The sequence below is a fragment of the Denticeps clupeoides genome, chromosome 4 (genome assembly GCF_900700375.1).
Source record: "Denticeps clupeoides chromosome 4, fDenClu1.1, whole genome shotgun sequence".
Classification (NCBI taxonomy): Eukaryota; Metazoa; Chordata; class Actinopteri; order Clupeiformes; family Denticipitidae; genus Denticeps; species Denticeps clupeoides.
In genome coordinates, this window is record NC_041710.1 from 32,756,759 (window position 1) to 32,780,224 (window position 23,466).

The 23,466-nt window shown below is 43.0% G+C and overlaps 2 protein-coding genes and 1 pseudogene across 2 annotated transcripts; 1 reads left to right on the forward strand and 2 right to left on the reverse strand.

Moving 5' to 3' along the window:
• On the reverse strand, positions 1–15,418 carry fam171a1 (family with sequence similarity 171 member A1). Its single transcript, XM_028978415.1, has 8 exons — positions 14,992–15,418; positions 12,829–13,056; positions 12,214–12,306; positions 10,899–11,066; positions 9,924–10,088; positions 7,010–7,126; positions 6,213–6,327; positions 1–3,791 (listed from the first exon to the last, which is right to left on the reverse strand). Exons 1-8 carry the CDS (start codon positions 15,098–15,100, stop codon positions 2,144–2,146), a joined length of 2,643 nt encoding a protein of 880 aa, XP_028834248.1. The 5' UTR covers positions 15,101–15,418; the 3' UTR covers positions 1–2,143.
• Positions 15,419–15,466: 48 nt separating this feature from the next.
• On the reverse strand, positions 15,467–19,866 carry LOC114787910 (uncharacterized). The gene is made up of 4 exons (XM_028975832.1): positions 19,789–19,866; positions 19,382–19,714; positions 17,993–18,322; positions 15,467–15,759 (listed from the first exon to the last, which is right to left on the reverse strand). The coding sequence occupies exons 1-4, from the start codon at positions 19,838–19,840 to the stop codon at positions 15,467–15,469; spliced, it is 1,008 nt and encodes a 335-aa protein (XP_028831665.1). The 5' UTR covers positions 19,841–19,866.
• On the forward strand, positions 16,051–16,201 carry LOC114789403 (uncharacterized; annotated as a pseudogene).
• Positions 19,867–23,466: the final 3,600 nt, after the last annotated feature.

The following is a 23,466-nucleotide window of genomic DNA, read 5'->3' on the forward strand; positions in this document are numbered from 1 at the left end:
TTGATTTTATGGATTTATTAAAGACTAACACATATGAGATCATAATAAAAGCAACCATTCATTCATAAAATAATATTGAAATGTACTAGTTAGAGAAGAGTAGAAGTGTATAATTCTAAAAGAATAAAAGTACATTTAGATCCTATCTGGTCTGCTTATCACATAACTCTTTGAATATCATTCCAGCTTATTGTGGTCCCATCAGCACTAGACCAGTTGCTGCTGCTGTGAGACAGCTGGATCAGAGATTTTTTCATTTGAACTCTTCATAGTCTCAAATATTAGCAGGTAACTGTGGTATCGTCTCAATAATTCACTCCAAGCATCACTCTACTCTCAGATATCAGCACTTCAGTCTTGTGCCGCATATTATTGCTTAATAATGGTGTGGAGATAAAAGTATAGTTGTCATGGCAACAAAACAATGCCCCTTTTCTAAAAAAAATAAAATAAAGGAAGCAAAACCTGCTCTTATAGAAAGATAAATGTGTGACTAGAGAGAGTGTCAATATATCGGCAGGTATATGCTCACATAGATAAGTGTATACAATTATGCAGTTTCAAAATGCAAAATAATACATGGATACACATTAAAATCATTATCGTACTACAGGAAGGCTTGAAGAGGCAACAGTGGCAGCCAAAAGATTAAGACTACTGCAATTATTGCCTTAACAGGAACATACAGTACAAAGTGGTAGGGTTGGGCAGAAAATCAATATTTATCTTTATTAAATATTTAGATGTTAAGAAATCAATTGAAAAGTAACACAGCTAATTGCATTTTGATTGTGCCACACAGTATAAAAATTCATAAATGAATTCAGCAGGCTGTTGCTTTGGTAAGAATGAAAGAGTGCCTGGAACTGGAAACACAGCTCCTAAGAGAAATGATTTGATACTGAGAATTCTGATTTTGACCCAACTACGTAAAAGGGCAAAAAGATGCATTGCATACCGTAATGAGAGGAGAGGAGAGCTGAATCGGTCAGCAAAGGCACTTGGATATGACACTGCGGCTTCTGCTGGAACCACTACTTGATTTGGTTTTCAGGATGCGTGCAGACATATTAACATAAACTAAGTCAAATATTCTGCATTTGCAATAAGCACGGTGGTTTAAATGACATTCTGTACAAAAGAACTGCATAGCCGATCTGGAGCTATACTATAGTTGCCCAGTGGGAGGCTGACGTGAGCTTTGCATTAAGCCCAGTATGGATGGGCCTGTTCAGGACCCCCTGTTCGTTCGCCACTAGGGGGAGCTATGTGCTAATTAAGCTTTCAGTCCTGGAGTCATCCAACTCTTGTCTTAAAGGTCCCCTGACGAACATTTTTTTTGCTTTTATATCGGTCTTAGTGGTCCCCTAATACAGCATCTGACGTCTCTCTCCAAAATTCAGCAGTGATTAAGAATTACAGCCACTTTTAGCCAGTCCCACGAGATTTCCCCAGGACGCGCCATTTCGGTGTCTGTAGCTTTACAGGCTAATGAGGAGGAGAGAAGTGAGCAGACATTCTTTTCACCAACAACAATGTTTGGTGCAGACAGGACGTTGCTTAATCTTTCCCCTTTGAAGCATAGAGAGGACGCCGCTCTTCTGAACGGCGAAACAGAATGTCCAAAGCTCTCTTTACACCTATTGCCATTTCTAGCCACTGCAGGACCATAGACAGGCTAGGGGGAACTAGCATTAATTTTAGATGATGTCACAAATTGAAATCTTCATGTAAGGGGACCTTTGAAGCCAAGGTTACTGTACACAACATGCTACTGTTTAATGCTCCTTTGATTTAATCATTCTCTCTCTGTCTCTCCCTCACACTCACACACACTCTCGATATCCCCTTGTATACTTTGGCAGCATTTTAAATTCCTGCTCTCATCTGCATGGCTTCACTCTCACCACTCAAAACGTTACATCTGAAAATGTGACTTCCACTATATGCTTACAGTGCATATGCACAAATCTAGTGGTTTTTCCCCCCACTGGAAGAAAGGAAAAAAAAAAAAGTGTACTAGGCACTGAAAACTTTGCACAATACGCAACCGTGGGGTAGTGGAAGTCACTTTTGTAGCAGATTTAATATTTTCGGTTGTGAGAGTCAGATCCCTTTAAGATAAGAGATCAAAGGTCTAGGGTCATTTAGGGTTAAAGGCTAAAAGAGGCCGCTCCTCCCGTTTCTGCCATGGGCTCTTTTTGTTGTCATCATCGCCACTATCATCATGGACAACAGGCTCATCGGGAGTGTCGAGTTGGCTGAGCTCACTGCAGGAGAGCTGCAGAGGTGTTTGAACAGGCTCAGTCCTAAAATCCTCTTCATTACTCTCTACACTCTCAGCCAGGGGCGGGGCAGGGGAAGCAGGGCAGGGAGGAGAAGAGGGTGCTGGAGGTGTGGGAGACAGAGGAGAACCCAGACCATCTTCTGGATCGCCTCCTTCATGTCTCTCCTGTATCCCTTGTTTGTCAGTGGGGCTGTTGGAATCTTCCAGCAACACAACCTGAGTGTACGTGACACTAGGAGCCTGAGGTGTCACGTCACGATGGTGTACCCCCGGAGAAGCTCTGCGCCAATTCGGCCCCTTGACCTCACCCATGTCCACGCCTGAGTCCAAACTGGCGTCGTTACTGCAGCCAGTTATGCCGCTGGCCCCCTGCAGGTCGATGTAAGAGTGCCGTATGTGGGCATTGGAGCGACCATCTAGAGACACAAACCAAGCCCGAGGGTGGGGCAGGGGCTTCCCACCTCGCAGCTCCAGCAGCGCCTTCTCAGCAAGAAGCTGGTCCTCACCATTCATCTCGACCACACCCAGGCTCGCCTGACTCAGTTGCTCTGGAATGGACAGAGCCTGGCTCCACTCTTTAGGTTCTCTTGGTCCCCTTAGCTCCCCTCCTTCCATGCCCTCATCCACCACACCCTCCTGGGACTCCGAGCCCTCAGATGCCACCAACAGCCCCAGCGGTTTGTGTGAAGCTGTGAGTTCAGCTTGGATGCTCTCCAGCTCGCTGCGCTCATCTGACTGGAGGAGAAGGGCCTGGCCTGACAAAGGGTGTGTGCCAGGCAGACGCATGTAGTGGGCAGGAATGAGCAGCGTGGGGCGTGGCCTATGATAAGCACCGCCCTTCTGCATTTGACTGACATGTAGCTCAGAGCTGCAGCAGAGCAGCGGTCCAGGACGGGGTAGCGTGAGAGACAGGGGGAGGGGATCACGTTCCAACTGGTCCACGGACCGGGACAGGGGACAGTCTGGCACCCTGCGTTCCAACACCACTGTCCCACATGGTGTGGTGGCCACGATGGACACATCCCGTAAGGGAGAGAGTCGGCCATGGTCCTGCTGGCTACTTTTGTCCTCAGAAGACGAGTGGAGCAGTCGATGGGGGGACGATGAGCTGACCGAGGTGTGCAGGGGCTGGAGGGATGAGGACAGGACCGAGGTGTAGCTGCGCCGGTACTCTGCCTCAGACGGGTTGGCAGAGTAAACAGCCTTCAGCGCAAAGGTCTCTGCCGAGCGGTGAAATTGGTTGTTTTGTGAGGCCCGGCTCAGCGGCAGCTCATTCTGTGACGTGGCAAGGCCATTGGTGGAGGAGTTGTAGAGTGATGCCTTCAGGATGGGTGTGTGTAGGTCTGCCTCAGGGCCCTGAGACACTAGCTCAAGATGGTCCAGGTGAGTCTCACTCAAAAGGTTTAGGTGGGACATGGAGGTTGACTGGTCCCGCTTGGAGTGCTCCAATGCTAATGATGCAGCCAACTTCCTGTGACTGGGTCCAGAACGCACACATTTCCTCCTGAGGACAAACAGCAAAAAGTAACTAGAAAAGGCAAATTTGTGAACAAAATGTTGTTTTGGCTCAGAAACCAGTTAAAGGTATAAAAGACAGGATGAAAGAGGAAGAGTGGAATCATTGTTGAATTAGTTAATTTCGTGGAATGGGTGAAATGATAAAACGTTAAGAGATGAGAGAGATGAAGGGGAAGAGTGAAATCATTGTTAAATGAGTAAAATTAGTGTAAATGGTCAAAAATGTAGATTATTTGGGCTTTAATTTACATATTAACACAATGAGTCACAAGAAATTTGGTGACAATTAGAGCATGTCAAAAAATTAGCATGCTAATGATGGCATGCTAACGTCACAGAGTGTGGTCATGATGAGTCACATGTTTGGAGCATGTTGAAAAATTAGCATGTGAGCATACTAATGTTAACATATGAACATCAAAAAAGGTTACGGGGCATGGCCACAATGTTTGGGACATGTCAATTACAGTGGGTTGCAAAAGTATTCGGCCCCCTTGAACTTTTCCACATTTTGTCACATTAGAGCCACAAACATGAATCTATTTTATTGGGATTCCATGTGAAAGACCAATACAAAGTGGTGTACACTTGAGAAGTGGAACGAAAATCATTTTTCATCAACATTTTTTACAAATAAATAACTGAAAAGTGGGGTGTGCATAAGTATTCAGTCCCCTTTGGTCTGAGTGCAATAAGTTGCCCATAGACATTGCCTGATAAGTGCTAATGACTAAATAGAGTGCATCTGTGTTAATCTAATGTCAGTATAAATACAGCTGCTCTGTGACAGCCTCAGAGGCTGTTTAAGAGAATATTGGGAGCAACAACACCATGAAGTCCAAAGAACACACCAGACAGGTCAGGGATAAAGTTATTGAGAAATTTAAAGCAGGTTAAGGCTATATAAATATCCAACGGAGCACTGTTCAATTGATCATTCAGAAATGGAAGGAGTATGGCACAACTGTAAACCAGCCAAGACAAGGCCGTCTACCTAAACTCACAGACCAAACAAAGACAACGCTGATCAGAAATGCAGCCAAGAGGCTCATGGTGACTGAACGTGCTGCAGAGATCTACAGCTCAGGTAGGGGAATCTGTCCATAGGACAACTAAGATAAGATAAGATCAACCTTTATTAGTCCCACAAGTGGGAAATTGCAACTATTTGTTGTGCACTGCACAAAATTGGCCTTTATGGAAGAGTGGCAAGAAGAAAGCCATTGTTAAAAGAGAACCATAAGAAGTCCCATTTGAAGTTTGCCACAAGCCATGTGGGGGGACACAACAAACATGTGGAAAATGGTGCTCTGGTCAGATGAGCTCTGGTGCTCTGGTCAAAATGCTAAAACATTTTTCGCTCCATTTCTCAAGTGTACACCACTTTGTATTGGTCTTTCACATGGACTTCCAATAAAATAGATTAATGTTTGTGGCTGTAATGTGACAAACTGTGGAGAAGTTCAAGGCGGCCGAATACTTTTGCAACCCACTGTATCTTAGTAGGAAGACTGGAAATGTGACCATTATTGCCCCTTAAATAAACGTGTTTCAATGGGAGGATGAAGGGATAAAAAGGAGAAGTGCGGGTAAGGGGGATGAGTGGAAGGAGGTTAAATGTGATTGAATATGTTAAGTTTGTTGAATGGGTTAAATGTATTGTGGTTGGAAGGCTGAGAGTGTGATCATTGTTGCTCTGTAAAATGCATGGGTGTGTGAATGGTAGAATGAAAGGATGAAAAGGGGCGATGGAAGATAGGGGCATGAGTGGAAGGAGATTAAATATGGTTACATTGGTTTAATGGGTTAAATGTGTGGTGGTTGGAAGGCTGAAAATGTGTTGCTCTCCATGGGAGTGAATGGGTTGTGATAAAGTGTGATAAAGGAGGAGTGAAGGTGAAAAAGTAAAAAGTTGAAGTTAAGAGTAAAGTTGAAGGTCTTTACCAAATTTAAGATGAAGGTGTGTACTAAGTTTCATGTCAATATGGAACCGAACGGGAAGTCAATTAGAAAAAAATTGGTTAGAAAAATGGGTGTGGCACGCAGGCGGAGTCACGGATCACTTTAAAAAGTAATAGCACACTTCTGTGGTATGGGCCGGACAAACGTAAAATTTCGAGGATGTGCAATAAGGAAAAAAGGTAGAAGATTTTTGCTTTCCAAGCCAAAATAAAAGCCTCTGTAAAAAAAAAGTCTGTATAAAAAAAAAAATGGCTCCTCGTCTTCAATATGTACTGCCATAATTTGAAATGGAAGTGGGGTTGTATTCTAGCTCAAAACAACAAAAGCAAATCAGATGATATTTGAAGGCTGTTATCACGTCCAGTGAATGAACGTCAACTGAAAGTGTGCAGATCCACAGAAAATGGGCTTCTTTAGTAAGCAGTAAGCAGAAACCCTCACAAACCTGCAGTAGTAGAGCAGTAGGCAGAACAGCAGCAGTAGCAGCAAAACCATGCCGCCCAATATGGCCAGCAAGAAGAAGGTGTGGTAGGTGCTGATATCCTTGGCCACCTCAGGACCTGCGACAAAATTGTGGCTTACTTATGTACTTAATTATGGTAGTTCTAAATGGCTTTATGCTCATGTGGGCCATGTTTATGTGGGGCATGTTCACAATCAAACTGCATGAATTATCTATGACGCTTGTTGCAGATGTACCCTGAATACAAGGGGTATTAGGAGTGTAGATAATGGAGGGAAATGGAGAAGAAAGGGAGGGGATGGACTTTGTGCTACACCTGGGCATGTTACAGCTTAATATTAAGGGGTTTAATAGAACTGGAGGAGGAAGTAGGGTGTCCCAGTGTTGTTGGGCTGTATGCTGTGATTGGAGGAGCTTCCTCTACACCCCTAGACAAGGACGTGACAAGGGTGTGTGAGAGTTGTCAATTATGCTTACACATGTTTTAATATAATTTAATAGAAATGTAATTTAAATTAATCTTCTGTGTGTCAGAATTAATGACACTCACTACAACAAAAGGCCTGGCTGGGTAGTTAATTTCTCCTCTCACATTGTGTGCCTAAGCAAGACACTTAACCCTTCCCTTGTAACTACTGACCAGAAGTCACTCTGGATAAGGGCATCTGGTAAATGCTGTAAATGTAACCTGTTGTAAATGACATACTAGACTTATGGGAACAATCCCCACATGCCATGTCTTATATAGTGCTGCAAAAACCAGTTGATTAGTCTGTTACCAGTGTTTAGAGGGGACATTGCTGCCACCCAATAGCCCAGTTGTGGGGCAATGTAAGTGAGAATAAGATCCTCTCCCTCTTTCTGCACATATCCCAGACTACTCTTCAGCCAGGCACCTGCAAAACACACAAACATGAATACGTCATATTTTATACATCAAAAATGTACATACTTAATTAAAGCACATGCAATGACCCAATGACACCTCAGTGACCCTTAGTTCTGTGCATTTTCAAATGCAACTTGTAGCAGTCATGTGCCACATGTGGCACCCTGAGCACTGTTTTAAGACAACTGATTCCATGCAACAAAGACATGGTACTGCAAAAAAAAACAAAAAAAACAGAACTGATTTATTACCACAGGGAACATGCATGTTGCCCACCTTTAAAGTTCAACTGTCAAAATTAAAATGTATACACACACACCAATCAACTGGACAAAGAGATTTAAGAAGAATGTTTCATTTAAAGTGGGTTGCCAAGGGACAGCCTTCATAATAAAGACCAGTCTACATACAGCAGTAAGTAATGACACGCACACCCACAATGATCACGTCTTTACAAAAAAAAAAAAAAAAAAAAAAAAAAAAAAAGGTCCTGCACAACAGAAAAAAAGGACAAAAAGCTGAAGGGCAAGAACGTGTCAGATATATGCACATAAGCACTTCTATGTGTAACACACACACTTAATCATAATAAATCTGGAGACTTAGGTTTCAAACCCATGGATACGCAGCGATAAGCATAGCATATATTCACTATATGCCTATTCATTCCACAGGACATTACATTACAAAGTGGACATCCACTCCAAAATCTGTGTAGTTTCACAATCGCAGTGAAACAGAAAAAAAAAGGAATGATTTACCAATGCATTATGAATCCATTAATCAATAAGATATGATGATTAAACTATAAAAATGAATTGTAAGGCTTCTGAAAGTACTTTCTCAAGTGTTCAAGAAGAAATGTTTGGGTAATATTTTAACATAGCAAAATGTAATTTTCATTTGCCCTTTTAGTATGAGGACACATTTTTGACAGGATATAAAACAAATAAAGGAATCATGGGGCTGGTTGCGTTGCAGCAAGTCCAATTCTCTACAGCCTGGTTTGCAGCAGGCTGTAAAACACTTTTGGCTCCATTTTTGCCCTGTTTTGAGGGTGGTTCACGTAAATGAGCTCACTAGGGGGGGGGGAGATGGTGATAAAATTATGGTTTCATATTGACCTTATTGTTTGTGCCGTGGCTTATGAAGTTTGATTGCTGACTTCTTCTGTACAAGTTTGTTTGTTCTAATAAAGTGAGCACAAAAGAAAATATATTAGGGAAAATAAAAGTAAATTGGTCCGTTAGTTCTGGCATCTTTCTTTTGTGCATGCACAGCAGTACGCAGTTCCATTTTTCTTTGTGTAGCATATTCAGACCAAAGCAATTGCTTTATGTACCACTGTAAAACTTTTTTTATAGTTAAGACTTAGGATTTAGTCGTATTTACCTACACTACCAGTCAAAAGTCTGGAGGCCCCTACTGTGTGGTTATGTACAGTTATGGAGACAAAGCTCGATGCCATTTTGAACAATAATTAGTATAGACATAATTAGTATTAGTTGTATCAGGAGAAAGTGAAGTATGTTTTAACAATCTATTTTTTTCCAGAGTTGCCTATTTTTACCTTCATGGCTGCTTTGATCGCTACTGTCACAATCAAAGTGCACGTCATGAGATGCTAATTAACATGAATGAATAAGAAAGTGTTCAGTATAAACCTTCAGGACTGTTGGAAACCGTCCCTGTTTTGTGCAACTTAAGGTGGTGGAGAGAAGACACGATTGTGAAATGCTGCCAACACAGCAAAAGCTCCCTGATTGGGAGAGACGCAAATCTTCAACTTCTTGCTTTGCTTTTGTTTATTACACACACGTTATTTCATAGTCCTGTATCGTCAGTTTTGTTCTATAATGTAAAAAAATGTAAGACCCATAAATGAGAAGGTGTGTCCAAACTTTTGACTGGCGGAGTATTTTTGAATGACTTGTTTTATTTTTTAAATTCTAGCATTTTTCCAGAACATTTACTGTGTTCACTTCTGACAAAAAAATTAATATTAAAAACAAAAATTGCCTTATAATAATCTATTAAGCAATCATTAAACCTTTATACTTGACAGAAACTGTGATTTGAAAAAATGCCATAACATACATTGATCAGCCATAACATTAAGACAATTCTGGCCTTATAATGATGTCATCAAGGCATGGACTGCACAAAACGTCCGAAGGAATACTCTGGTATCTGGCACCAGGCAGTCAGTAGCAGATCCTGTACAGATTAAACTAGTTTTTCCAGCACAACCCACAAATGCTGAAAGAGGACACTGCCATCAGGGACTAATGTTTCCATGAAGGAGTGTACTCGGGTCAGCAACCATGTTCAGTTTTTTACTCGGCCCTGACCACTGCAGACGAAGAACATCCTACAAGAGCAGCAGTTTGGGGAATACTTCGGAAATACCATGTGAAAGTTGGTCAAATCCTTCCACATGTATCCATTTTTTGTGCTCTCAACATCAATTGGAAGGACAACATGTTCACTTGCTGCCTAATATAACCACACACTATCTGCCACCCTAGTAAGAATATTCATGTTATGATTGAATGCTTCTCACATTTTTTTTTTATAGCATTTATTTTTCTGTATGAAGGTAAGTAGATATAATAGCTCAAAGTTGATTGCCACAGGCGGCCCTCAGTGTACCACAGACTGGCAGCTCATGTGACTGGGGCATGAGCTGCTAAAGCATTTGATTTTATCTGTGAATCATTTGATCCTTTGCAGAAACACAATAATTCCCTCACTAACCCTCACACTACCTCACAAATAACCTGCAAGCACCCAGAACTACTCACCCAGTTTCGGGTCAAATCTCCAGGCAGGTATATGGTCATTCTCTTTCAGGCCACTGTTGGCAGGAAGAGGAATCCTCACACTGATTGGCTCGGTCACCTGAAGTTCAGACCCATCGCTGCCCAACAAGTGCACACTGATGGCGGCTACAGGAGTCAACTCGAAACCTGTAAACACAGAAAGAGCGGGTTTAAAGCGATCAGGGTGGTGCTACTCAGAGCTCTACTCCAGCGCTGTATTACACTCTAGCACAGATTCCTTCTCAACAACAACACAATGTCACAATCAGGGATTAAAAATGGTGCATGGAAAACAACTCAATTTAACACAAATTATATCTGTTGTTCTAGGTTGAAAACATGATTAGCAATTTAGAATACTGGTTCCAATGTAGTTTTGTAAAATATTCCTGATGCATATGAAGAATGAATACAGAAGTGATTTCCTTGCACATCAGTCTCACCACTTAAGATTTAGATGTGGAACCACCATATATCTCACTATGAAGTGGTAAAATGGATTATCCATCTGGTATTAACTGACCTTGATCATCCCTTTATTATATAAAAGACTGAAACACCCAGATAATGAAATGTTTATGCTACCATGTTGTTCAGAGCCCTTTATAAATACTAACATCCATAATAAAAAAACACATTAACTGACAGATTAAACGAAACGAAAGATTAAATATACGTTCATAGTGTGCCCACGTTAGAACAACAGAACTATAGCAGAATGTGAACATATGTAAAGAGGGAGAAGGTCAGCAGGTTTAAGTCAGGATCTTAAATAGATTAATCTGTATTCAATGCTGACAGAGCAGGAAATGGCCTTTCTGTCTGAAGAAGACTCTCTCTCTAAATTACTTTCTTCCATTCTTTCCATTTTCGTTGTCATACCCAAACAAGCCGAAGACCTGATCCTGATCAAGTATGGGACTCTTTTGGACATTTACCACATATACAAGTACATACCTGTTGCATTTGTGTTAAAGACCTTTAGGTAAGGCAGGCGGTGTGCATCAGGGGAGTGTGTGACAGTGAGCAGAGCAGTGAGATTGGTGTAGGATGAATTTGGTGGGAGAGTCAGAGCCCTTCGCTGAAACTGAACCCAGGCCTGCATTCTGGATCCTGAAATGTGCACTTCCATACACAGAAACACACACATAAAACACACGTTTAGGAATTATAAATGAGTTTCTACACTACAGCTCACCAGTACTCACTCTTTTACTACCAGTCAAAAGTCTGGACGCCCCTACTCTGTGGACTAAGCTCAAGGCCATTTTGAAAAATCCAGTGTAAGAGACATATGTAGAATCTATTGTATCAGGAGAAAGTGAAGTATGTCAGGAGAATCGGCTATTTTAAATAGTCGCCTCTTTTTACCTTCATGGCTGCTTTGTTCACTAATATCATGAAAAGGCGCATCATGCTCATTAACATGAGTGAATGATAAGAAAGTGTTCAGTATAAACCTTCAGGACTGTTGGAAAGACTTAGATGCTCAATGTTTTGCCTTGTTTGCATGTGTTCTTATAATCTAAAAAATTTAAAGACCCATAAATAAGATTGGTGCAAAAAAAACTTTTGCCTGGTGGTGTAAACCAGGATTAGGCAATTATATGGTCTCGATCTATGATTGAAACCATACATTACATTCCTTTTAAATGGAGACGTGCGGCTGCCAGACATCCCAGGTCTCCCAAAAGTTCCGGGAGCTCCCAGCTCCCTGATGCCCACAAAATGAATAAAATATTTCGGAAACTAGAGCCAGCAAACAAGAGCATGCAGGTGAGACAGTAGCGATCAGGACTGAAGGTGAGAACGAGAGAGAATGTGTGGATGAATGTATGTGTCGATCCCTGCCTGCGTGCCTGTTCATGTAGCCTGTGCTGAACAAAAATGGAATCAGATTTGAGCCCAAATTATTGAACAAAACATTTCTAATACTAAGCAAACTGAAAACGCTAAAATAAGAACGCTAAAATAGCTGAGGCACTGGAATACGAAAGCAACACACGCATTACCACGTGATGTAAAGCCAGCAAGGAGCGAAATGGAGCAGAGGAGGGCAACGATAATATGATAATATACTAATAAATCTCTGGTGTCTTTAGGTCTGGCAATATTAGAAAAAAACTGTAATAAAAATTGATTGAAAACATAGAATTGTTTGATATTAGAAAGTTTATCACTTTTTTGCCATATCGCCCAGCTGTAGTGTATACTATATGTAAAATGTGTGAACTGTGTCACACATCACAGAACTGTGAATTTGCATACATACCTTGATATCCAGAAACAACCTGCACCACGTCTTCATAAACCATTAAAGTTGCTGGTCTTTCAGGGAGAAGATCAAGGCTAAGAGATGAGAATACTGAAATGCACAAAAACACACACAAAAAGTTATACTCAGCAATGAACATGGTGGTGTTCACAAAAAATGTCACATCCTGCTTACCATAAGGTTGTAAAACTGAAATATTTTCTGTGGTTGCACTGGTGCTACCAGCTTTCTGCAACTACCTTGCATGTTAATGAACATAGCAGTTGACTTGAGTCTTTATATTTGACAAATACTTTTTTATATACAAATACATTTTTACTCAACTCAGTAACATGTAACTGTAATAAAAAGCACTGCAGTCTCAGCACAGAAACAGCATTAACGCTACATTACTAGCCGTTTTCCCATTAACATCTAAATTAGGCAAACTGAAGCAGAGACTAGAAAATATGCCTAATGGAAACACACCGGTAAAAAAAAAAATCAATACACCACTCGCATGAGGTTGGATTTTATGCCAAAGCACTCATTTCACTACTGTGTCATCAATATTTCAAAAGTAGTTTTGCACAACCCTGTAACTTGTATGAAAGTTTGGTTAAAAGATGTTACCAGGCAGCCTGGTGGGTTGCCAGGGCGTGCAGCTCGGTACAAAGCCATGCTTTGTTGCCGTTATCACCAGCAGGGTGCCAAGGCGATAGCTGAACCGAAGAAAGACATTGCCGTCTGCAATGGAGGTCTCCGTTGCCACAAGGGTGTGGTTGGCAAAAATGTCCACTGTGACGCCGGACAGTGGTTGGTGGGTGCTGGCGTCACTCAGGTGCACCTTCAAGGACACCTCTGCAGATAAAAAACAGGGCAGAATTTACGAAATATACTATTACACATTGCCATGACCCGTTTTATTTGCATGTATTTACTGTGCTCTGGTCCTACTTGAAAGAAAGAAGGACACAGAAAAGTACAGAGAGATCCTGGATGAAGACCTAGTCCAGAGTGCTCAGGACCTCATGACATTTCCACACGACAATGACCCTAAGCAGCCCAAACAACACAGGAGTGGCTTGGAAGCAACGCCGTGAAAGGCAGAACATCTCAGGACAGACCTGAAAAAGGCCATGAGACCTGACAGAGGTAGAGAGGAAAATCCCAACCACTCAAAAGGTCATTGTGATACACTGCAGCACAGCACACGGTGACACAACTAAAATGTTTCCTCTACATTTAACCATCACCCTTGGTGAAGAGTGGGCAGCCATGACAGGTGCCGGGAAGCAGTGTGTGGTGCTTTTGCTCAGGCACCTAGGCAACCTTCTGATTACGGCTCCGTTTCTTTACCCGCTAGGGTACAGTATTACCCCCCAATACTGTATCTGAAGTCTCTTTCCAAAATTCAGCCGTGGTGCAGAATTACACAAAGAGATTTCTGCAGGACGCACCGTTTCAGTATCAGTATCAGTATGTAGATTCAGTATATGTAGACGAGGAGGAGAGAGGCGGGATGAGGAGGAGCCCACTGGTTCTTCATTTGCATTTATTTTTAAATCCAATCGCCAAGCAACTGCAATGCTTTGCACATTTGGTCGGTGGAGATAATGTTTCAGGGGAGGAGTGGGAAAGTCTCTGGGTGAACAAAGCGTGAGAAACGGGAGGTAACCTTTCCCTTTATGACGACATAAAGGGACAAATTTCAGATTCGGCCATCTGAGCTGCCGCTCTGTGAATGGCGAGGCAGAATGGCCAAAGCTCTCTTTACACCTATCGCCATTTCTAGCCACTGTAGGACCATAGACAGGCTGGGGAACTTGTATTAATGTTAAATAATCTCACAAAGTGGAATTTTTATAACAGGGGACTTTTAACTATTGCAAGCAATACAACTCTTGCTTTGTCATTGACGTTTTCTTATTAATATAGTAATCATTTCTATTCACACTCATTTTTCATGGAATACAAGGTCATTTCTAAATAACCCTAAACCTTTGAACGGTGGCTCATGTGTGAGTGGAAGAGAATTCAATTTCACAGCATCATGACATCCAACATGACGACTAATTACGAGATTCTAACTCCACTAATTCAGATCACACACAGCAGACAGACCTTAATAATCTACAGGCTCCGGAGGATCCCCTGAATCACATGGTAAAAGGTAGAGTGCCATCTGCCCAACCTAATCACATCAGCGGGACAGGAGGTGGGGGTGAGGTGCAGGGAGAAGGGTGTGGGTGATGGAGGTGGTGTGGGAGTTGGAGGTGATTGAGGTGGTGGAGGGGCTGTGGGTGGTGGTGTGGGAGTTGGAGGTGATTGAGGTGGTGGTCTGGGTGGGGGTGATGGCGCTGTGGGTGGTGGTGTGGGTGATGGAGGTGATTGAGGTGGTGGTCTGGGTGGGGGTGTGGGTGATGGCGCTGTGGGTGGTGGTGTGGGTGATGGTGGTGTGGGTGATGGCGCTGTGGGTGGTGGTGTGGGTGATGGAGGTGCTGTGGGTGGTGGTGTGGGAGTTGGAGGTGATTGAGGTGGTGGTCTGGGTGGGGGTGTGGGTGATGGCGCTGTGGGTGGTGGTGTGGGTGATGGAGGTGACCCGCAGTAAACACGCTATTTTCTGTGGAGGACAGAACAAGGGAGCCTGCGCTGCAGAAGCTAAAATCCGAACCTGAACTGAATGGTATCTGAGGCGAGTTGTCGTCGTTACTTTGCGTTCAATCGCCGAAAAATCTGCTTTTGTTTTGCAAAACCCAGAGAAAACTTTACAACAAAAGTGCGTTTCTTCTCTACCTTTAGCGTCCCGCTCGTCCTGCAGTGTTTTCGTCACCGCCTTCCACACATGGCAGCCCAGAAGGCACAGAAGAACCGCGGCAGACCTGCTCGTACTCCACCGGCGCATTGTTGTCGGTGAAAGAGAAAGGAAGTCGCCTCTCAAACGATGTTATCAAGTCAAACGAACGTGTCCGACATTGTTGCACAGCAGAAGCTGCTCCGTATCTGCTGCATCAGCACTCCTCCTCGGCCGCCGTGTTGGTTCCTGGATTTTTTTTTTTTTTTTTTGTTCTGAGATCAAGATGATGCCCCCTCTGCACATCCCCTTCTACATCCTCCACCGACTTGCCGCCCATTCGGTCCCTGCGGCCCCCACCCTGCCCCCAAACAACCTCGGGAGAACAAGAAGAGGCGGAGCAGCTCCGGCGACCTTCCCTCTTCCACCTTCGTTACACGTTTCCTCTGGGCCGGGATGGCGCGCAGCGCGCCCCCTTCAGGCGACGTTTTTTCTGGGCCGGGACGGAGCGCAGCGCGCCCCCTGCCGGCGACGTTTTTTCAGGGCAGAGATGGAGCGCAGCGCGCCCCCTGTCGGCGACGTTTCCTCTGGGCCGGGATGGAGCGCAGCGCGCCCCCTGCCGGAGACGTTTCCTCTAGGCAGAGATGGAGCGCAGCGCGCCCCCTGCCGGCGACGTTTTTTCAGGGCAGAGATGGAGCGCAGCGCGCCCCCTGCCGGCGACTTTTTTTCTGGCCGGGATGGAGCGCAGCGCGCTCCCTGCTGGCGACGTCCTGCGGGCGAGCAAAGGTACAGCAAATGTAGACAAAAAAATTTCAGACAAATGTGGTTTTAGCTTAATTAAACCCTTTGCTCAATATGTGTATTTATGATATTTATGAAATAAGACAACATGGCTTTTGTAGGTGTGTAATAGCTTTGTAATCTGTGTAGAAGTAGAGCAGGTGAGGTGAGGTGGAGCTGGTGTGGGAGTTGGAGGTGATTGAGGTCTACAGCTCTTTTTGGTTACTTGTCTAATTCACTTAACCAAGGAATGAGTAGAAATTAGTCCATTACTTTAAGAAAGATGAACTTTGCAGGGGAGATTTCATGCTCGAGTATGTGGTCCTCCCAGGCTACCACTGCACTTTGATAATGCTGAATCCTGCAAATTCATCAAATATGGGAATCTTGACTGCATCATTTCTGGTAGTGGGGGACTGTGTTCGCTCTCTGGGGCAGTGGTTGGTTTATTGGGTAAAGAGGCATTCGAATCCAAACCGCCAAGGTGGCACCTCAGTCAAGCCAAAACATTTAAAGAACTTTGGATGTGAGAATGCAGAATGCAAGTCACTTCTAAAGAAGACAAATTTTTGGTTCCATCTGCAGTATCTTTGTGAGACGTATAAAATGTATTTATTAATTTATCACACTTGACCAACATGGCTACCAAAGCATTCTGCAGCAACATGCCATCCCACCAGAAAGCAAGTGATGGAGTTCTGCATCACCTGACCTAAAACCAGCTGAGATGGTTAAAAAATATATATATAAATAAATAAATAATTTACTATATATATAAAGATTTGTGTGGTTTAAAATGCAATAAAAACAACAATATGTGCAAATCCAGTGGGATCCTGTAGCTCCTGATGGCCAAGTGCAGAAAGTGATGTACCCTCCATACATGATCCGTACTGTACAAGCCTAAGAGGTTGTACACAAGTATACAAAGATACAGAAATGCAGTGTACGCATATGATGATCTATACATAAACAAACAACGTTGTATACTGACTTGCAAATACATATACAATATACAATAGCAGCATGGGGAATAGATTAAAAAGTGCAGTGTGCATTGTCAGTTCCATCCAGTTTGCAATGGTGGAAGCAGGTCTGTTTGATAAGGGAAATTATGAACATATAGTCTCAGCATTCTTTTCATCAATTCTTCACATTCAGTTCTCTAGTGCCTTGGTTCTCAAACTGTACTCTGGCCCAAAGACTGGGATTATGGCTAATAATCCCATTCAATATTTTTAAACATGTAGTACAGCTAATATCCTCTCTTGCTGTGTGTTGGACTGTAGTATTGACAGTGGATGACAGTCAATAATAAATAAAATTCATATCAATAATAAAACCGGCTTGTGAAATATAGTTACTGTTTTTGTAATGCATTGTGAGAAGTTTGAGAACCAGCGCTCTTGTGCTTGACATTTAAATGGTTTTGGTTTCTTGAACAACAAGTGCAAATACAGTAGAGCTTCAAATGTATAGACCAGGGATGTCCAAACATTTTTCAATGAGGGCCACATATAGTAGAATTTCATTTCATTATATTTTTAGGGCCACAGTTCAGACACCCCTGGTCTAAACAATTAATGCAGAATCTAGTCCTGTCTCTCACAAAGCATTTGAAGCATTTTAGCTGATTTCAGTCCATCAGTTCATGTCAGTGCAGCAACTCCAAGGATACCCTCGTCTCTGTCTGTTCATTAGTCAGGCAACCCTCAGCATTCCTTGAGTTATCTGACATCCTGATTCCTGCTAATCAAATTATAACATCAGCGAGCACAATATTGTTCAACCACCACTTTTTAGTATAAATTGCTCTTTTTTTTATCCTAATGTGGAATTATATTTATAAAATATGCACATGCTATACTGTTGACATAAAAACATCATCCCTTTAATGTATTACTGTGCCATTAATATATAGAATAATAATGATTAGTTGACCCACTGTTGTGATTGAAACAATATCTGAATCTCTGAAACAAATATTATTTTTTGTGGTCTTACTTAACTATACTTAAGCCCTTCATTAACCATGGCAAGTGACTTACGTGTTTTTTTCCTGTGTCTGATGAACACGAGTCCAAAGATACACGTGGTAAGACAGAGTATGAACGCCACCACACTCATCACTACGCTTCCTGCAAAGGAACAAAATATGTGTGTGTGAACAGGAACTAAGTGTGTCCAAAATGTGTGTGATTGTTTTTAGCATGGGGTCAGTACCTGTGGAGTTTCTCTGGGAGTCCAGTGGTTGTTTAGGTCTGCCGTCCAGAAGGTGGAGCTTCTCCTTTCTCACTACATGTCCCGCTCTGATAACGCACACCAAGCTGTCTTCAGGGAAGTCGGGTGGCAGCGTGGTGATGAGCGTTGAGGTATGGACGTTATCCTTGTGCGACGTTGTATAGTTTTTGTGCTGGGTGTGGTAGGAGCTCAGGTTCCAGCTGGACTCCCAGTGCAGTGCTGGAGCGGGCCGCCCTGTGGCCGAGCAGAGTGCCTGCATCTGGGCAGTGGAGTTGTCCAGCAGTCGCAACTCTGTCCGCACCGATGTCAGGCCTGCTCAACAGATTGGTCATCATATTGCATCAGAATGATTTATAGTAGAAACCTGTTCTATTAATACAGATTCCAGGGCTGCCAGCTTCGGTCAGGTGGAGGGAGTGAGAATTTCAATTTGAGATGATGATTTACACCTGCATGCCCACTTCTCACATTAATTCTAAATTTTTGAAAAATTCAAAGATGTTCAAAATATAGTGCTGTGCAAATGTCCTATGTTATTAACCTTTTTGGTAAGCTAACAAAAAACTGGCAAACATTGATCAAATATAGACTTTTGCTTGTAAGAGATCATTCATTAGTTTACAGAGTTGGGAGAGACCGACGCCCAGTTCTTCTACCATCTCTACAAATCAAAATCAACATTATTACCACTTTCACTTTTTTATCATTACGTTACTGTGGAAAAACCTTTAATTAGTTTCACTAGTCACTAAAACTTTTGCACAGTACTGTAGGGTGATGCCTGATGCCATGAATAATTTTGGTTTATATTGGACTAGTGGAATGGAAAAAAAATCTTCTCTAGAGTGTCTAGAACATAATGCATTATTGTGATTTTGTAAGCTGTTATTATGTAGGTACATATTTTCACCCAAAAAAAAAAAAAAAAAAAAAAAACACTGATCTTGGCTCAAACCAAATTTTAGAGAATTCCCAACCTGGCAACCCGGCACCTACTTGACATAAGGACATTCAATTTCTTTCGGGATTACATTTACAGTATTTATCAGACGCCCTTATCCAGAGCGACTTACAATCAGTAATTACAGGGACAGTCACCCCCTGGAGCAACTTAGGGTTAAGTGTCTTGCTCAGGGACACAATGGTAGTAAGCGAGATTTGAACCTGGGTCTTCTGGTTCATAGGCAAGTGTCTTACCCACTAGGCTACTACCACCCCATTTTTTTATTATTATTATTTTTTATTAAAGTTTTCTGATTCCGAATTTCAAAGAAAATCTACTAGAGAGTTTAAACTACATTCAGCCAGCACCACGAGTCGTATATAAGTCGAGATCCGGCAACCCTGCGAGATTCCGGTGTCGGGTCTTACCCTGCACGGAGAGGCACGATTCCCCGCGCCTGGAGCCGCCCGGGTAGGAGTTGAAGGAGCAGATGTAACACGCCTCGTCCTCCAGGCTCGCGTTCCTCACCACGATGGTGGTGGCGCGCAGGGAAGCCTCGGCGAGGAAGACCTTGGCCTCCACGATCTGCTGTCCGAAGCGCTCGCTGTACGTGGCCAGGTTCTGGAGCGAGTCGTCCGGGAGGAGCCGCTGCCAGGTCACCTGCCGGACCCCGGACAGGCTGGACTGGTTGCAGGAGAAGGACGCGTCCGCGCCCACGGCCGCCACCGCGCCGCCGCTCGTCACGACCCCGGACGACAGCGCTGTCGCCGACAGAGAGCTGGGGTCAGAACGTCCCGAGAACATGATACAAGAGTTGCAGATCTCCACAACCTACCTGCTGATACCAGAGAGAGGAAAACCGCGCATCTGGCCACAGCTGCCTCCATGGCGCCCGCGGGACGTTCTGCTGGGATTCGCTGCTGCTGGGTTTTTATCTGAACCCGCGGGATTTCCCCACACCACTCATCATTCCGGCATCAGTAACCAGCACTCGATATGAACATCATTTAAACCCGAACGCATTTACACCAGGCGGATTGGTGACATTGAATTGACTGTAGGTGAACGTGAGAATGAATGGTGTGTGTGTGTGTGTGTGTGTGTGTGTGTGTGTGCCCTGCGACCTGTGATCTTGACCAGCACTAAGCAGTTCTTCAAGATGTTCAGAGTTAAACATGTTGAAAAGACATTTGACTTTATGACTTTAGCGTTCATCCATATGCATGACCTCACACTGTGCTATTGCTGTCTAAAATATATTTATAATAGAGTTGATTGGGGCATCGGTTTAGTCGAGAGGTCTGAACATGACAGCTTCACACACTCAGCTCTGATGTCAGCTTACACAAGAGGGAAGTCACACCACTTATAAGAAGAGAGGAATCCCAAGGTGAGGTTCCTGTAGCAGAACAGTGAGTCAGATGTTGGTCAACAGAATATTTACTGCGAGTTTCAGTTTCGATTCAAAAAAATATATCTGCCTGAACGTACATCGGTCTGGGCTGTTCAGAGACTAAAACGTGTAATTTTTATCAGATCTTGTGAATCGTTTCCCTCGTTGTTATCCCCCTAAAACAATAACAATGAAACTTAAAACTTATCATTCACTGAGTCTACAGAAAGTCCCAGAATTTTCACAGTCATGAAAGTTATCCTGAGTCACCCAACAAACAGCCTGGCCATGAACCGGAAGTAGACATTTACCAAATGAAAAGGGGTGGGAAGCTGAAAGTGAAGTGATTGTCATTGTGAAACACTGCAGCACAGCACACAGTGACACAACGAAATGTGTCCTCTGCTTTTAACACATCACCCTTGGTGAGCAGTGGGCAACCATGACAGGTGCCCGGGGAGCAGAGTGTGGGGACGGAGCTTTGCTCAGTGGCACATTGGTGGATCGGGATTCGAACCGGCAACCTTCCGATTACAGGCCACGACTGCCCCACTAATCAGAGAGAGAGAGACAAAAATATTTCTGACCTCAGTTGCTGCTTGGCAGTTAGGGATTTTAAACTTGCAACCCTTTGATTACAAGTCCCTGCCTGGTCCAAGACAATCCAGAACCCCCCAAACCCAATATCTTCCCACGTACACACATTAAAAGAATAAAATGATAAACTACAAACCTTTATTTACAAAAAATAAACAGCAAATGTAACTTTTCATTCTTTCTCCTAGATTTACATTTTAGATTATAGAGTTTATATTTGAACTGTAATAGTTCCTAAAAAGTTAAACCCTAACAAACAGAATTCAGACAGAATCAGACCTGATTCGACTGTTATGCTGCATTTAAATAAATCACACACTCAGTGTTTAGAAATTTACATACAACCTTGACCCTGTGAGTCCCTGCCCTGGATTTGTTTGTGCGCTACGACCGCTAGATTAAGAGGGCACAGATATAACAGTCACCTGCTTGCCTCCATTTCACCATTTCCGCTTCTGTCTTGCGAGAATCACAGATGAAATAAACATTCGTTTTTTTTAAAAAAATGTTTAATTAAAAAAAAATGCACAACATGAAAATAACTTTTACCAATCACCAAAAGAGATTTACAAGCATCCAATCATACGGAAAGGACAGGAACTATAGACAGGAAATTCGTGTTCGCAGACCGACCCGACCCAGTGCCCTAGACAACCACTGCCCCTGCGCGAAGGGTGTGTGGACCCAATTCTGCACTTGCAGTGGCCCTTTACTTTCCAGGGTTGCCAATCATTGTGTTTTTTTTGTTTGTTTGTGGTTTTTTCTTGTTTTCTCCTTTGAGGGATTTTCTCTGTGTGGGATTTACTCACCTGGGGGTTTGAGCCAAAAGACCGATGGCTCTTTGGAAGTCCTGTATGTATCAGTTGTCACAAGCCTTACAGCAACATGGGAAGTCCCGTTGTCACACATTTGACAGGAATGCAGTGATCAGATGACGTATTACTACTCACTTTCACTTTTACTCATGGTCACTAATGTTCTCGTGTAGGTCATTTGGATCCTTCTGATGAAACCATGAACCTATTGTGGCATGAAACATGCTATTTACATTTACGGCATTTATCAGATTGTCATGTATGATGATTGTGATTGTCATTGTGATACACAGCACACAGGATTTCAGGATTACAGGAATATGTGGCCGACTCCTTAACCACTAGGCCACCACTGCCCCCTAATGACAATCATATGAAATGTATATGCACAAAAAGTTTTTTTTTTTTTTTTACACAAAAGGAAGGATTTCTTTCTTCTTATTTTATTGTATTTCCAGCCACAATGAATCCTGCTAACAGAATGTAACAAAAATAATTAAACAAAATAAATACATACATATATAAAGAAATCTTTAAATGCATGTTTACAACATACTTTCAAATGACAAAGATGTTATTTTTCATGTATGACAATAACAATGAAGAAATAAAATGGCTACAACCAGAGAACTGCATGATGCAGAAAGTTACATTTTTAGTGAAATAAACTATATGAAAATAAAAAGGACAATAACTATAAATAATTATAATATGCAAAAATAGTTTTTGTCACCACTCTGTTGTGGTGACAACAGAACACAGCCTGGTAGAACTTTCTGGATATGAGCGCTTGCTTGTTTGATTCCTGTCAGCAGCAGACGACGCCACTACACAACATGTATTGCTCTTTAATGAAACAGAACTATTCTGTGCTACAAGTTGTTGCGATGTAAAGTAGAGGCTAGCCAGGCTGTAGTTACGGCACTGTGACAGAAACTGGTCCACCCCAAGGACAAAACACCCAGACACAGAGTACTGTAGTATATGCAGTCCAATGCAGTGAGGAACGTGCAGCTCATCAGGACACGGCTCAGCAGTAGTAGCCTTGTGGGTAACACACTCGCCTATGAACCAGAAGACCCAGGTTCAAATCCCACTTACAATTGTGTCCCTGAGCAAGACACTTAACCCTAAAGAGCTCCAGGGGGGACTGTCCCTGTAACTACTGATTGTAAGTCGCTCTGGATAAGGGAGTCTGAAAAATGCCATAAATGTAAATGTCCACTTACATCTGAAAGACAAAGGCCACTTGTTAAAAGACAATGAAGTTAGAATTTTGGACCGGGAAGCTGGATGGTTGAAAAGAGGCACGACTTGAACAACCCTCATTAAAACAGAGGAGGTGGCCTTATACACAATCTATCACCCACATCCAATGCCGTTCTTTCAGCTGTACCCAGGCAGGGATTTCGATCCCAATCGACTCTGTTGTCCCTGGCTGTTAGCACCTTCAGGATTCTACAGGGTTTATAAACCTGCTTCTCTGACCAGTCAGGCAGACTTGAGAAAGCCTTCTGGAAACATGGTCAAGGATCCATAACAGTCCATTTGCCAGTGAAATAACCATGACCTGGATGACTGAGAACCTTCACAGATATTTACGGCTCGTTTCTATTTCCACTGTGTCCGAAACACCGTAACGCTGACGGGATCGATCCGTCGGTCGGTGACGCTTCACTTCCCGCTGTCCGTGACGCAATTCGGCCTC

Bases quoted from the DNA above. Each gene is read 5' to 3' on its own strand.
- fam171a1 (XM_028978415.1), bottom strand. From the start codon at position 15,100: ATGCGCCGGTGGAGTACGAGCAGGTCTGCCGCGGTTCTTCTGTGCCTT. The intron at 11,067-12,213 runs GTATGTATGCAA...TGTGTATGGAAG, and splicing joins GGTTGTTTCTGGATATCAAG to TGCACATTTCAGGATCCAGA. The intron at 3,792-6,212 runs GTTTGTGAGGGT...GTTTGTCCTCAG, and splicing joins CTACTGCTCTACTACTGCAG to GAGGAAATGTGTGCGTTCTG.
- LOC114787910 (XM_028975832.1), bottom strand. From the start codon at position 19,840: ATGGAGGCAGCTGTGGCCAGATGCGCGGTTTTCCTCTCTCTGGTATCA. The intron at 18,323-19,381 runs GTAAGACCCGAC...TCTGTTGAGCAG, and splicing joins ATCGTGCCTCTCCGTGCAGG to GCCTGACATCGGTGCGGACA. The intron at 15,760-17,992 runs GTACTGACCCCA...GCTCGCCCGCAG, and splicing joins CTCCCAGAGAAACTCCACAG to GACGTCGCCAGCAGGGAGCG.